Source organism: Electrona antarctica (assembly GCF_951216825.1).
Source record: "Electrona antarctica genome assembly, chromosome: 10".
Taxonomy (NCBI): Eukaryota; Metazoa; Chordata; class Actinopteri; order Myctophiformes; family Myctophidae; genus Electrona; species Electrona antarctica.
Genome location: NC_136791.1, coordinates 14,089,656 through 14,103,806, shown reverse-complemented (window position 1 = coordinate 14,103,806; position 14,151 = coordinate 14,089,656). Strand labels below are relative to the sequence as shown.

The 14,151-nt window shown below is 41.8% G+C and overlaps 1 protein-coding gene across 1 annotated transcript; it reads right to left on the bottom strand.

Annotated features, from left to right (window-relative positions):
* Positions 1-5,193: 5,193 nt before the first annotated feature.
* On the bottom strand, positions 5,194-9,841 carry LOC306930711 (uncharacterized protein; the record flags this gene model as incomplete). Its single annotated transcript, XM_079511805.1, is given in 2 exon segments — positions 5,194-5,250; positions 5,252-9,841. Coding segments are annotated over 2 exon segments (4,647 nt in total).
* Positions 9,842-14,151: the final 4,310 nt, after the last annotated feature.

The following is a 14,151-nucleotide window of genomic DNA, read 5'->3' as shown; positions in this document are numbered from 1 at the left end:
AAAGTAAAAGATGAGTGTTAATTTTTATTTATTTGCTGCTTTCTTTTGTTTTAGGGATTTTAGCGGTTTTTGACAGGGGGCGGGGGCATTCGAGCATGGGGCTAAATATGTATTTTTTTACAAAATGTTATAGCGATTTATTTTTTTATTATTTAATCTAGTCCTAATAAACCCCAAGAAATTACATCTGGCCACAAAAGATCACGAGATCTACTGAATGTGTCAAACTGACATATTGAGCCTATGACACACATGCAGTGTGGCTTCCCCCCAATAGGCTACCTTCACATTCAGTAGATCCTGTGATCTTCCGTGGCAAGATGTAATTTCCTGGGGTATATTAGGACTATAGTAAATAATAAAAAAAGAAATCGCCATAATATTTTGTAAAGAAATACATATTTAGCCCCATGCTCGAATGCCCCCGCCCCCCTGTCAAAAACCGCTAAAATCCCTAAATCGAAAGAAAGCAGCAAATGAAGAAAGATTAACGCTCATCTTTTACTTTCTCTAATAACAACCTAAAACATGAACCTTGGTTGAAAAAAACTAAAGTTGTCCTTTAACCCATGCATTTTGGGCGGGAACCCCTTTTGGTGTTTTAAGTATTATGTTATACTTTAGCTATTGAAAAATAGCAGATCTACAACAGATCTACAAGCTTGTAGCGCGGCACCGAGTGCCGCGCTACGAGCTTGTAGATCTGCTATTTTATAAAAATCGTGAAAATGTGCCTCAAATCTTTGAATATTTTTCAGAGTGAACGTTTTTAACTCAAATCTTTGCTTCTGGGGGGTCCCTGGAACAACATATTCAGATGGGGGTCGGCGGCCAATTACAGATAATTTTTGGGGTCCTTCACATGTAGGAGAAAACTATCGCACACCTAGCAATCAGGCGTATGGCGTAGGCCAGTGGACATCAATGAAAGCAATAAGGTACACCCGCACACTGTGTATCTGCTCGGCACAGAGTATTGTCTTTCGGTCACTAGGGACCTTCTTTCGGTCACTAGGGACCTTCTTTCGGTCACTAGGGACCTTCTTTCGGTCACTAGGGACCTTCCTCAGGCATAACACATTTTGACAGAGTTACTTATATACAAACATTTGAAAAAGAATCAACCAATCACAATAGACAGAGTCTAATTAGAGGAAGAGGTACAGCTTGTGATGATCCTCAATTTGCTGACATCATTTAAAGGCACAAGGACCCCAAGGACCCCATGAAATATTGAGCACCACTGATACAGAAACAGAGGTATTTCAGAAAATTGTCATGATTTAGAAGACATTTTTTAAATTTTGATGGCCTAAATGGGTTAATCATAACCTGACTCCGCCGAATGTTACTGGATAACATTATGTAAACATGAGTGCATATGGGTGTGGCCCAAGTTTAACATAATGGTAGTACAACAACAACAAATTTCAGTAATGGAGGAATCACCTTGGAATTTCAAGTACTGTACTTGGAATGGAATTTCCAGAACAATGGAGTAAGCCATTCATTATCCATGCATCATTTTCATTTGACCAACAACAAACGGGTTCTAACTGGTTCTAAATGTTCTCCTTTGACAAACAATGTTCTAATATGAGAAATAAGGTAAAATAAACATGAAATAAACACGGAGCGAGATATCCGTGCGTTGGGGCGAGATATCCACGCTGTGGGGCGAGCTGTCCACACTATGGGGGCGGGCTCTCCACGGCTCAGGGCGAGCCGTCATCACTTTTCGGAATTCTGTGGCGAGCCCTCTTCACTTTTCGCGAGGGCGAGTTGGAAAAGGGGCGAGTCGACCTGGTACCAAATAGAACACAAATGGACACCTAATCATAAAGCAAGGCATGCAATGTAAGACTGCTCTCTTAACCTCTTAAGTTCTATATTATATCATTTACACGTGGCATAAAGAGCCAATCTACAAGCTGACAATGTCACATCACACGACATATAACTTGTATCTACATGCTATATTTTCATAATTTACCGGTAGAGTAACGTTTTCTTGTGTTGAAAACATGCCCAAAACATCGATGTCAAAGTGGTTAAATGGATGTGTTAAGTATTCCATGTACCACATATACCATGGTAATTACTTTCATACTATAAACATTCATGTATGAATGCTGTACAGTACCATTTATTTTAGTATTGTATTAAATGTGATGTTGTTTGTTTGTTTGTCTGTTTGTTTGTTTTGTATTCATGGACATATCCTGTTATTTCTTAATATTTTGTTTTAGAGTTTGTGCTGCCATTTGGGTGTATGGAAAACATATATGTGAATAATTGTTTTGAGAATACTATGTCGTACAGAAAAATCAATAAACATATGTTTTAAAAGAAATGTGATGTTATACCTTTTCATCTCTCCCAGGAGACTGGAGACACGGTTCCTATATGGATCATTTTGATTCTTGTAGCCCTCGGCATTAATCCAATTAATGGTCGTATCACGCTGAGTTGTTGTCATGACGTCTTTGCCTTCGAGCAGCTTGTACCATTCATGTACCATATTTATTTCTTGCTGCTTAAAACTGTCTTGAAAAACGGCAAGCCTGGTTTGACTTGTTATGTCGTTCTGAAAGTTCTTGAAGTTCTTGGTGCTGTTCAAATCATGTCTGACCATTGAACCAAGGACCATCAGTTTGAAGGTGCCCACAACATCATCCTTGCTCATGCATTCAGACAACTCCTCTGTGTATGGTCGTGATATTGTGCTGGGGAAATCTCTGTGTACCTCTTTAGGCACAGGAACAGTAGGAAGGTTAGGGCCATGCTGTTTGGATAACAACCTGATTGACTCATCAGTGCAAGATGAGTTTGTACCCACTTCAAGCATGGCTTTAGCTAATTTGCCATTCTGTTTTTTTTCAAAAGCATTCACCATACTGCTCACAGATGGTTGGTGATCTGCCTGGATGAGTTGTCCAATACCTGGATTTTGAATTAGATATTTTTTCCAATCTTTGTACGTTTGTATATGTCCAACCTCTTTCCGAAGCACCTCTTCGCTTTCTGTGATGAGTTTTACAGCTCCCTCTCCCATATACCAGTCCCCTCCTCTGATTGATTTAGTCCATTCACTGCGCTTGATAAAAGGCTCCCATTGGCCAGGGTGTTTAAGGAGAGCGTCAGCCTCCATAGATCGGAGGCGTTCTGCTTCAGAAGTGATGTCTGGTTCACTGGCCGCGGGTTTCATCCCTCGCGCCAAAGCGTGAAACAGGCAGCTCTTGTTTTTGCTGTCTACCCCCACTGTCTGGTCATTGATACGCACATCGTAATGACCTTCTGGGTGTTCACGACTCTTTGGTCTATAGACCAGTGTCACAGTTTGACTGCCAGGTTTACTGCCTGTATTCAGCTCCTCCTTTTTTCCAAGTTTGCCATGGCTGTCCTCTGTGAGGATTACAACCTTAGTGTGAGTGATTTCTGACAAGACTCTGATATCCAGAAGGTCACCCGCCGTTGTGGGTTTCCTTATATTGTCGGCATATGACTGTGAGAGTTTACCTGCATCTCCTGTTTGTTCCGAAGCAAGGTCTACAGGCTTGTGTGCAATGATTCTGTTGTTCCTTCCAGCTCTGAGTAGGTCCTCTGTTCTGCGAGTATTTAATACAGTTCTTACATGACTACCAATTATGCCATTTAATTTTCTTTGACCATAAGCAACCATGTGACTGGAGAACTTCTGGTGGAACACTTCCACAAAAACATTGGCCAATAAAGCACTGATGGTGTTGGCTAAATCCTGCTTGAAGTCTTTCAGCATCTTGGTGTCTGACGCAGACAGCTCATTTACTTTCACTTTCTCAGAAAAATCTTTATTTTCTTTGAATGTATTCAGCTGTTCATGAAGATTTGAGAAGAACTTTATGGAGAGGCCTTCCATTGTATCAATGGCGTCTGTTGCAAGTGCCACCATGTGAGTAACTTGGATAGCTGTCATAATTGCACGTGTAACTCCTTTGGCCTCTGCCTTAGCTTTGGCCATCACTCCAGATATGGATGAGTTAAGCTTGTTCTGCCAGCTGAGGTCTGTATAGAATGGCTGTATTGCACATTGGCTCAGGTTTGTGAAAGTGTCCAGCAGTTGACTCTTTCTGTTCTCGTCCTGCAGGAGGTCAGAAATGTGTTGTTTATCCTCAAGGTGGGACAGTATAATGGAGTCCACTGCAGCCGTGGTGCCTTTTTCCAAATTTGATTTCACATCATCAAGAATTCCCATTTTCACATCATCTTCGATACCTCCCAGAATTCTTTGCAGTATTTCCTCTTCTGCCTTTCCAAATGCAAAGGTCATGCTTTCCTCTACAATTGTTTTAGCGGTGAGTTTTACTGCATTCTTCAAGTTTGCCTTTGCAACCTGACTTAAACCTTCTTTAGCCTGTCCGGACAGAAACGTTGGCATTGACTTCAGCTCTTTGCCAACTCCCTTAATTAACGTTTTACAAGCTTTGAAGCCTTTTGAAATCAGCTTTCCAATTCCAAACCCAATGAGAGATATAGCAATGGAAATGGATTTCTCTATAGCCCATGATTTCCAGCTGAAGTCTCCTGTCACCATTGCCTCTATGCCATAGATGCAGTCTGATATGCCTTCAGTGATGAATCCCATGCCGACTGTAGCAAATCCAATTGCAGTGAGCATTGTCCCAGCAACAACCTGTAAAACTCCTAGAAAGAACACCAGCAGCCCTTCCCATGAGAAACGAGGCTTTTCTTCTACAGAAAAGACGTATATCAGGCCTCGATTGTAGAGATTTTCAACTTCCGTTTGCAGAACTTCATCATCAGTCGGCACCAGGGAGAAAACTGGTGATTTCTTGACCACTGCCTTTCCTTTTATTTCGTCCAGTTTTGTGATGGCTTCACTGATATTTTTATTCAAGCATTCAAGCATTTTGTTCTTGGTTGTGAACTGCTTTTCAAGGCTGGTTGAGCCACTGTTGGCGGAGTCTGGAGAGGACATTTTTATAAGCTGCAGGCAGAGCGTAGCTTCCTCGCTGAGGTACTTCAGAGATTGCTGTGCCTGACATAGATCTTCCCTGGCCTTAGTGAGGTAATCCGCCTTTTGCTGCTGAACAGTGCAGTATGCATGATAGTAAAAAGCTATGGCTGCCCAATTCTTATCCTTTTTCATGGCTTCTTCATAAAGCCTATTGCTGTCATCCCAACGTTGTTCATTCAGTGCAATGTTTCCAAACTTGATGTAATGATAAATGCTAGAGCATGGTGAAGTCTTATTTTGAGACTGACTTTTTGCCTGAGACAAATCGTGTTTCAAGCTCTCTTGCAATTCATTTCTTTTCAACTGGTCAATTTCTTCTGATTTCCTTTGCAGCCATATTCCCCAGAATTCATTCATGATGTCAACAACAACCATTTTTTCAGATGCATCAGTGTTCCTGTAGATGTCTTGAAGAGTTTTGCAATACTCCGAAAACAGATCCTCCCGCAGTTTCATCTCTTCTACATCGGTCATCATGTGATTCATCTTTTCTGCAGCAAGTCTGTCCCTTGTGCTCTTGGCTTCCTCCAGAGAAGACACTGGCCTTAAGGACTGCTGTAGATGATCGGTGGACATGATTACCTGAGCAGAACCGGGTTTACCTTTCCGTGCGGTACGGCCAAAAGCCTGGAGTTCAACTCTTGTGTTCTCAGAAAGGAAGGACAGGATCACAAATAATCCTCCATTGTTGTTCACCTCTTTGGAAACTTTTATGTCTGTGCCACGCCCGGCAAGGTTTGTGGCAACAATGACATCACCAGGAAGCAGTTTCTTATCGATTTTACTTAAACTGTCGCTGTCGCTGCGGCAGTAGAGAAAGAGTTTATCATCTGGGATGTTGTCTTTCAGCTCTTTGTGGATCTCTTGGGCTTCATTGATAGTTTCACAGATCACCAGGGCTGCTCTTCCATTTCTGTATGAATTCGGGGTAATTTCGTCCATAACGACATGTTTTATTTCAGATTTCCACTCTTCAGTAGAAGTCTTCACAGTGCCTTTGACCTCAAATAGCTTCTTCCTGTTGAATGTTGGCATCTTGCAGGCTGAGAGATTTGGATATAGGTCCTGCAAAAACAGAATGTCTGTTTTGCTCCCAAGTGTCCCTGTGGTTCCATATATTTTCCCTTGGTACTTTTCAAAAAAAGCAACGTTAGAAACATAGTTCGTCACTGTTGAAATTGTGCTCAGTTTTATTTGGTGTTTTATCTCGACAAATTGCTGCAGACCATCACCCCATTTCTTGTTTAGTTCTACAATACCAGTGGATCTGAAGTCCACAGGACAGATACTATCATTTTGTACAACGTATTCACGTCCTTGCCTCAGACTCATTGCCAGAAATGCATTCTGGACCCACACCGACACCTTTTTCTCTGTCAGATCTTTCAGGAATCCAGGGATGCTGATTTTGTCTTTATCGTCTGTACTGTCTGTACTGGTGTACTGAATCTTCTTTGATATCAACCCTGCAATGGGCTCGATGAGAGCTTCTGAATCATAGAGAGGACAGCACATGCCTTCTTCCAAAACAAGGACTTTAAGGTCTGGAATGTCCTGGTTGCTGTAAGGGCTGGATTTCCTAAGACAGAGCAACCCGTTGTCATCTAAAGTGTAAACAGTAAAGCCATAAGGCACATACTGTTCAATTTCATGGAAGAATTGTACCATTTTATCCTGACTCACAATTTTCAGTTTTGTACTTGGTTGCTCTTTTTTGTCACAATAGTAATGGTCTGTAAATCCTTCTGGCACAATGTTGGATTGTTCAGCAATTTGTAAAATGTCCATTGGCTCCTTAATTTCACTTTCTTCTGTGTCAATTGAGTCAAATAAGACTTTGAAGAATGGAGCAGGGGGACCCTGTACAAATGTCTGGTCTGCTGTAGACAGGAAGCCATATAGCCTGACGTGGCTCCAGATCATGGCCAGAACAGTGTTCAGGTGCTGCATGGAGACCATGGGGCTGGACAGGTAGGTCAGCTGAACTCCCTGGTCCAGCAGCAATGAGTCCACTTCATCGATTATGATGCACTGGTAGCTGCGACCAGGCCTCACATCCTTCATCTCAAATATCTGGCGAAGGTGATCTGCAGCGAAGGCTTCGATGGTTCCATAGACCACATCCTTCTGGTAGCAAGCCTTTCGATATTTGTCGTCAGTTTTGTTTGTGTTTGCGTCCGCTGTGATGTTAAAGTACAAATAGAACTGGCTCCATTCTCCTGCATCTCTTTCACATAACACAGATGAGCTGGACACCACATCTACCTTTTCACCTCGAAGTGCACGCAGCACTGCAAACATGGCTATGACACAAGATTTCCCCTCTCCAGTGCCCATCTCCAGCAGCTTTCCTGTGTCAGACAAGGCCAAGAGGCACCAGCTTATCAACTGAGTAGATCTGGGCCACCACTTCCTTTCAGCCTTGTGCAGATGTACAGCATTGCATAAGACTGCTAGGATCTCCTGAAGGTCCTCTGTGTCTGTGCTGAGACTCCTAGCTAGATTCCTAGCTCGCTGTACATCTGTGTGGTTTTCAATTTCACCGGTTTTAATCAGGTTTGTTACATGGTTTACTACTACTTCTACTTTCCTCAATGCTGGTTCATCAACATCTTTCCTCTGCTTTATTTCATCAAAAATAGCATCCATGCTTCTTTCCTCAGCTCCAAGACTCTGTTCTAATTGTTGGATCATTTTCTCTGTTCCACATGAAACCAAAAGCTGAAGGAGAGATTGTTTTTTCTCATCTGTCCACTTGGAAGAAATCTGATATGTTGCCAGCATATGTAAAATCTTCTTGATGGAAATACAGCCTTCATCATGATGATGGTCAGTTAATGCTCCAAGGAGGTCTAAGGCCTCTACTGGTGACCAAAGCTCTCCAAGATTTGAAGCCATCTGGAAGATTTCTTTCGTAGTTGTTGATGCTTGGAGGTTCACTGCACAGTCAAATAAAACCTCCAAACACAATTTGCCTCCGGAGGATGGTATGTTTTCCTCAGCTTCTGTTTCTGTAGTAATCGCTTTCAGGAGATTCTCAAGAAACGTCAGAACAAAGACCTCATTAGAAGGCAATGCTTTTCCAGTCATTTTTTGCAAGAAGGTGACAATTCCGTTGTCAGCGTTTGCGTCACTGTATTGATTGATGTGGAGGACCTGAAAAAGAGCCTTAATGAACTTGTGTCTCACTTCCATATTCGCGGTGGGAAATTTACCCATGAGGCTTTGCAGGATCTCTGCAGCAAACACCAGAGCGTCATTGTCCTTGAGCCTCAAAAGTTCCAGATTATGGGAAGCACTGAGGCTTCTTTCTTCAATGATGAATCCACGACTAGGCTGAGGTTTCCCTGTTTCCATCACCTCTAAGCGATAATGGAAGTAATCAGTGACAAAATCATCCATGGTTCCATACACAATGTCTGCTTTGTAGACATCCAAGTGTAATGCTTTAGGTTTCATCGTGTTTGTGTTCAGAGAAATTCCAAGATGCTTGTAGAAGTCAGACCACTCCTTAGTTTGCTCCTCTATGTGAACATCAGAGGACAGCACAACGTTAAGTTTGTTTCCCAGTAAGACTTGTGTGGCTGCAAACATTGCTGTGACACATTGGTCCTCTTCCAAACCAACCAGTTGTAGTGCTCCATTCTTTTCAGTCAGCACCAGCACACACCACTGCATCATCTGCTTCACTGTGGGCCACCAGCCTTTCGTGTCAAAAACTGCCTTGCAGAGCTGAGACAGAGCATCTTGCATGTCATGTGCATTCAGGTTTACACATTTAATGGAATCTTTCATAAATGGTAAATTTTCATCTGCATTGTCTGAATATTGCAGGACACCAATGGTAATGTTCTTGATCATATCAATCAAAGAATCATCCAAATGTAATTCTGCTAGAGCTGCGACCACACTGCTCTCATCTTGCCTTCTGAGAGACTCTTGGAAATGCAGTTGGAATCTCTCAGGGCCAACAATGTCAAGAGCCTGGATGAGAGAGTGGCCGGAGTCATCCGACCACACTGGTGATATGTCATACATTTGTACCCACGCAAGGACTTCAGTTATTGGAGCATCATCTGCATATTTCTGTGACAGCGCTGTGAGCAGAGTCAATGCTTCTGTTGGGGTCCATTGATTTTTTTGCACAAGTCTGAGGAGCATTTCAGTGGATTCCATGTGGGTTTCATCGCCAATTCGATGTGTGAGTGTGGACAAGAGAAACTTCAAGCACTGGATTTCCATCTGTAAAATGAATGCTGTGGCTCGCTCAACTGCACTCTGTAGTGATGATGTGAGGTTGCTGAGGAATTCTAGCAGATAGAGATGCTCAGTGGAAAGCTCATCCTTAGCCCATGCTTTGGCTATGAGGACTCCATCAGTGTCAGAACTGCCGTAGTCAGTGAAAAAATGCATAAGGTTCAGGTAGAGGGCTTGAGTCAGCAGGAAGCTCTCAACATCACTACAAGCCGCCTGGCTGATTGACCCCACCAGGGACTGCACATGATTGGAGATGTTTTGCAGGGAAACTCCCTCAGACATCTCCAGAGGCAGAGCACACAGCTCCGTGATGAACACTTGGGTGTGTTGTAGAGTGCTGAGTGACGGAGGAGCACCATTCACCCATTCATCAAACAGAAGCGTGTCCAGGGCTGACAGGATCTTCAGCAGCTCGTCGGCAGTAAGCCGAGCCAGACTGAGCTTTGGAACTGGGATGCTGCATTTTGACGAGATGATTTCTAGAAGCTCATCTCTGTCACTGTCTGATGCATATCTTGCCTCAAACTCATCCAGATGGCTGATCAGAACATCTCTCTTGGACCTCATTTCCTCTGAAATGAAGCCACTGAGTTGTTGTTTCTCATACTGCGCTTTGGCTTGTTTGTGTGACTCTTGTAATCTTTGATTCAGACCTTCTTGTCTCTTCTTCTCTTCAGCTTCTTTTTCCCTTTGCCGTTGTTCCTCTCTCTTTCTCTCCTCCTCTGCTCTCCTCCTCTCCTCCTCTCTCCTCTCCCTCTCCTGATCCCTGATTGGCTTATTAAAGCAATATTGACACTCATAGCGCATATGATGGCCAACTTGTCTGTAGTATTCACCTCCATTGTACTCATAAACATGTCTTCCATGCATATGTATTTGTCTAAAGTGTGACCACTCGTTGCATGGATTAAGACTTTTACCACACTTGCAGCATCTGCAGCCATAAGTTTCTGCTGGTGACAACGTGTTCCCCATCTCTGCAGAATTGAGCTAATTGAGCTGCTACAGCTGTGTGACCTGAAAGATACAACCAACATATGACAGTAACTATTGCTGCTGTTGAATTTTGAATGGTTGGGCTACGATTTTACATAATTATATGTGTGTGTGTGTGTGTGTGTGTGTGTGTGTGTGTGTGTGCACCTTACGCACGCACGCTCTCTCTCTCTCTCTCTCTCTCTCTCTCTCTCTCTCACACACACACACACACACACGCACACACACACACACACACACACACACACACACACAGTCGTGGGTGCCAAAGGCGAGAAAGATGAGATTTTGTTTTCAGTTTAAAACACTAGAGGGTGCTTGTCGCCATCATCTGAATGATCGTCTTTTGCTAGGAGGCACATACAGGCAGAAAACGACGAGTAGGGAAAAAATAATAATCTCTGCCGGCCCCTTTCATGACGACGCCAGGCCCAGGAAATGATTCCCAATGCATTTTTCCCATAGACATTTCAAAAAGTATTTATTTAAGACGGTTACGCCGTGGACAAAGCCAACTGGAGTTGTGACAAATCATGATCGTAAACACAATATTTTGGACCAAACAAAGAAGAAAAACAACAAAAAAGTGTTGTAACCTGCTGTTTTTTTCTTCTTTCTAATTATTTGTTTGGCCCAAAGAATTGTGTTTGTTGTCATGATTTGTCTTTAAATAAATACTTTTTGAAATGTCTATGAGGAAAATGAACGGAGAATCATTTCCTGGGCCCTGGTAGGGGGCGGGACAGCGACGCTCTATAGTGTTATCTGATTCAGAAAAAATTATTTATCTTGTTTTTGGTCAAAACAAGCTTTTATCCATTTGCTATGGCACCACACAGAAATGTGCAGAGGGAGAAATAATTTGGCATGGTGGCCAAATTGGGGGAAAAAAGTATCTGATGGCAATTGGCATTCGCCCTACATGGATAATATTATGGCCCAGGTCATTCATTTCTTTTTTTCAACCCCAATACTAGTCTCTCAGAAATGTCATCTAAATAGTTTAACGTAAGTGTTGTGTTGTCAACTCAGGCCTCATTCACACGTACCAAACACCAATCAAGCAAATGTTTGGTCGTTTTTTTTGTTTTTGGGCCACCACAATGCTTTTCCAATGAGAGTCACATTAAACAAACCCTTTGTTTACATCTAGCATCCAACAATGTTGTATGCTAGATCGAAAGGTGTGAGTGAGGCCTAACTCACACCTTCACATCTAGCATACAACATTGATGCATGCTTGATGTATGAAAGGGTTTGTTTACATCTTGCCCCAATGCATTTCCAATGGAAGTCACATGGTTTGACACAACATTTGTGTTGTACGGCTTTCGGCTGTGTTTCGACTGCCCCCCACCCCCTCATACAACACAAATGTTGTGTCAAACCATGTGACTTCCATTGGAAATGCATTGGGGCAAGATGTAAACAAACCCTTTGTATACATCTAGCATGCATCAATGTTGTATGCTAGATCGAAAGGTGTGAGTCAGGCCTTAGATAGCAATCCACAACACACCCATCCACAACACACCCATTCTATTTAGATTGTGACATTGCTGTGGTGTTCTACTGATATCTTCATTCATATTATTCAAATTAATAACATACCAATGAAGAATTTGTAGCAAATTGACTTCTCACTGACCATAACAGGGGTGTAGATATAGACAGTGCAGTCTCACTGACCATAACCAGTGGTACAACATTTTTGTTGTATGAGGGGGAGGGGGGTAGTCAAAACACAGCCGAAAGCCGTACAACAAAAATGTTGTGTCAAACCATGTGACTAACATTGGAAATGCATTGGGGCGGCCATGACACTTACCCTTTGTTTACATCTAGCATGCAACAATGTAGTATGCTAGATGTGCTCACATGGTTTGACACAACATTTTTGTTGTACGGCTTTCGGCTGTGTTTCGACTGCCCCCCTCCCCCTCATACAACAAAAATGTTGTGTCAAACCATGTGACTTCCATTGGAAATGAATTGCGAGCTTGCATCAGTAAACAAGTATCATGCATCAGCTATACAACAATCTGTTGTGAAGGTCTGAGTGAGGCCTAGGTGTGAGTGAGGCCTTACCCCCAAGTGTATTAGATCACAAAATGAGGAAATGTTGCTGTTCTGTTTGTTGTTTTTGTTCATTGCTTTGAAAATGTTGTATTATGTTGTACTGTATCTCGACGACACTGCAAATGAGGGAAACCTCAATGTCTCTCGAGAATAAACAAAGGTTTAAATGAATATCTGCAACATCGGTGGCAACTCCGAGTTCAAGTCAACACAAACTGTTGGAATTTTAAAGCTGTGAGGGGTCCAGACATTCATTGCATAATAATACAATTCACTCCCTTTTAAATGTCACATAGAAACTAAATTACTTAAATGTTTGCAAAGCCAAATGCTTGTAGATTAGCAATTATATTAGAGATATTATATATATATATTATATATATTTGTACACCATGATTCATTGGAGTATACAGTGAAATAGTAATGAATGAACTGGTACTCACTGGTTGTCATTCAACATCCAGATGTTGGTCCCAGATGGTGACTGAGTGATGAAGGAAGTGACCTCATCCAGATGTTGGTCCCAGATGGTGACTGAGTGATGAAGGAAGTGACCTCATCCAGATGTTGGTCCCAGATGGTGACTGAGTGATGAAGGAAGTGACCTCATCCAGATGTTGGTCCCAGATGGTGACTGAGTGATGAAGGAAGTGACCTCATCCAGATGTTGGTCCCAGATGGTGACTGAGTGATGAAGGAAGTGACCTCATCCAGATGTTGGTCCCAGATGGTGACTGAGTGATGAAGGAAGTGACCTCATCCAGATGTTGGTCCCAGATGGTGACTGAGTGATGAAGGAAGTGACCTCATCCAGATGTTGGTCCCTGATGGTGACTGAGTGATGAAGGAAGTGACCTCATCCAGATGTTGGTCCCAGATGGTGACTGAGTGATGAAGGAAGTGACCTCATCCAGATGTTGGTCCCAGATGGTGACTGAGTGATGAAGGAAGTGACCTGAACACAGGATAGACTGAGTTATATACCATCCACACACATTTGGGACTAAGATGAATTGATATTACACTCCAGTAAGTGTAGGTAGTATTAACAATCTGTTTAATTATTGATGATTATGTTTAATTTCTTAATATAGGGATGTTTGTTAACATCCCTATATTAAGAAATTATTCGTTAATAAATTAATCAATTAAACGTAACAGTTAATAATTAATCGAAACTTCTGCGGTTCTATCATTGGGTGGTTTTCTGTGCTGTCTGCGTGTGTTTCCCAGAAGCTATACACTTTCACTTAATTAATTGAGTCTACAGACAGTTTACAGACAAAAGGTTATAATTTACAAAATACACTACAATGATTGTAGTGTTTACATGAATAGCTAATTTGGTAGATCACATTTAAATGTTTTCATTTTTGATGAAGAGATTAAACATTATCAAAGCATTTGTTTTAAATAAATAATAATAAAATATAGTATGAAACATTCAAAACTGTGATTTACAGATTGATCCATCTAAAGTAGCATTGAATATTTTAGCACTTATATTCAATTCAACTTCATTAGCAGACTCAGGTCCATAGGGATACATACACGGGGTTAACATACAAGAGATACAACAGGCAAAAAAAATTAGTTTTTATTAAAAAAAAACATATCGACCGATATGGTTTTTGGCCGATATGTCCGATCACCGATTAGTGGACAATCAAAAAGCCGATAGTCGATATTATGAGCCGATATGAATTTAAGTTAAAACATTTTTTTTTACAGTAACATAAATTCCAACACAAGAATTCCTTTAAATGCATTGGAGAATATTTATCGCTTATAAAAAAGGAAGT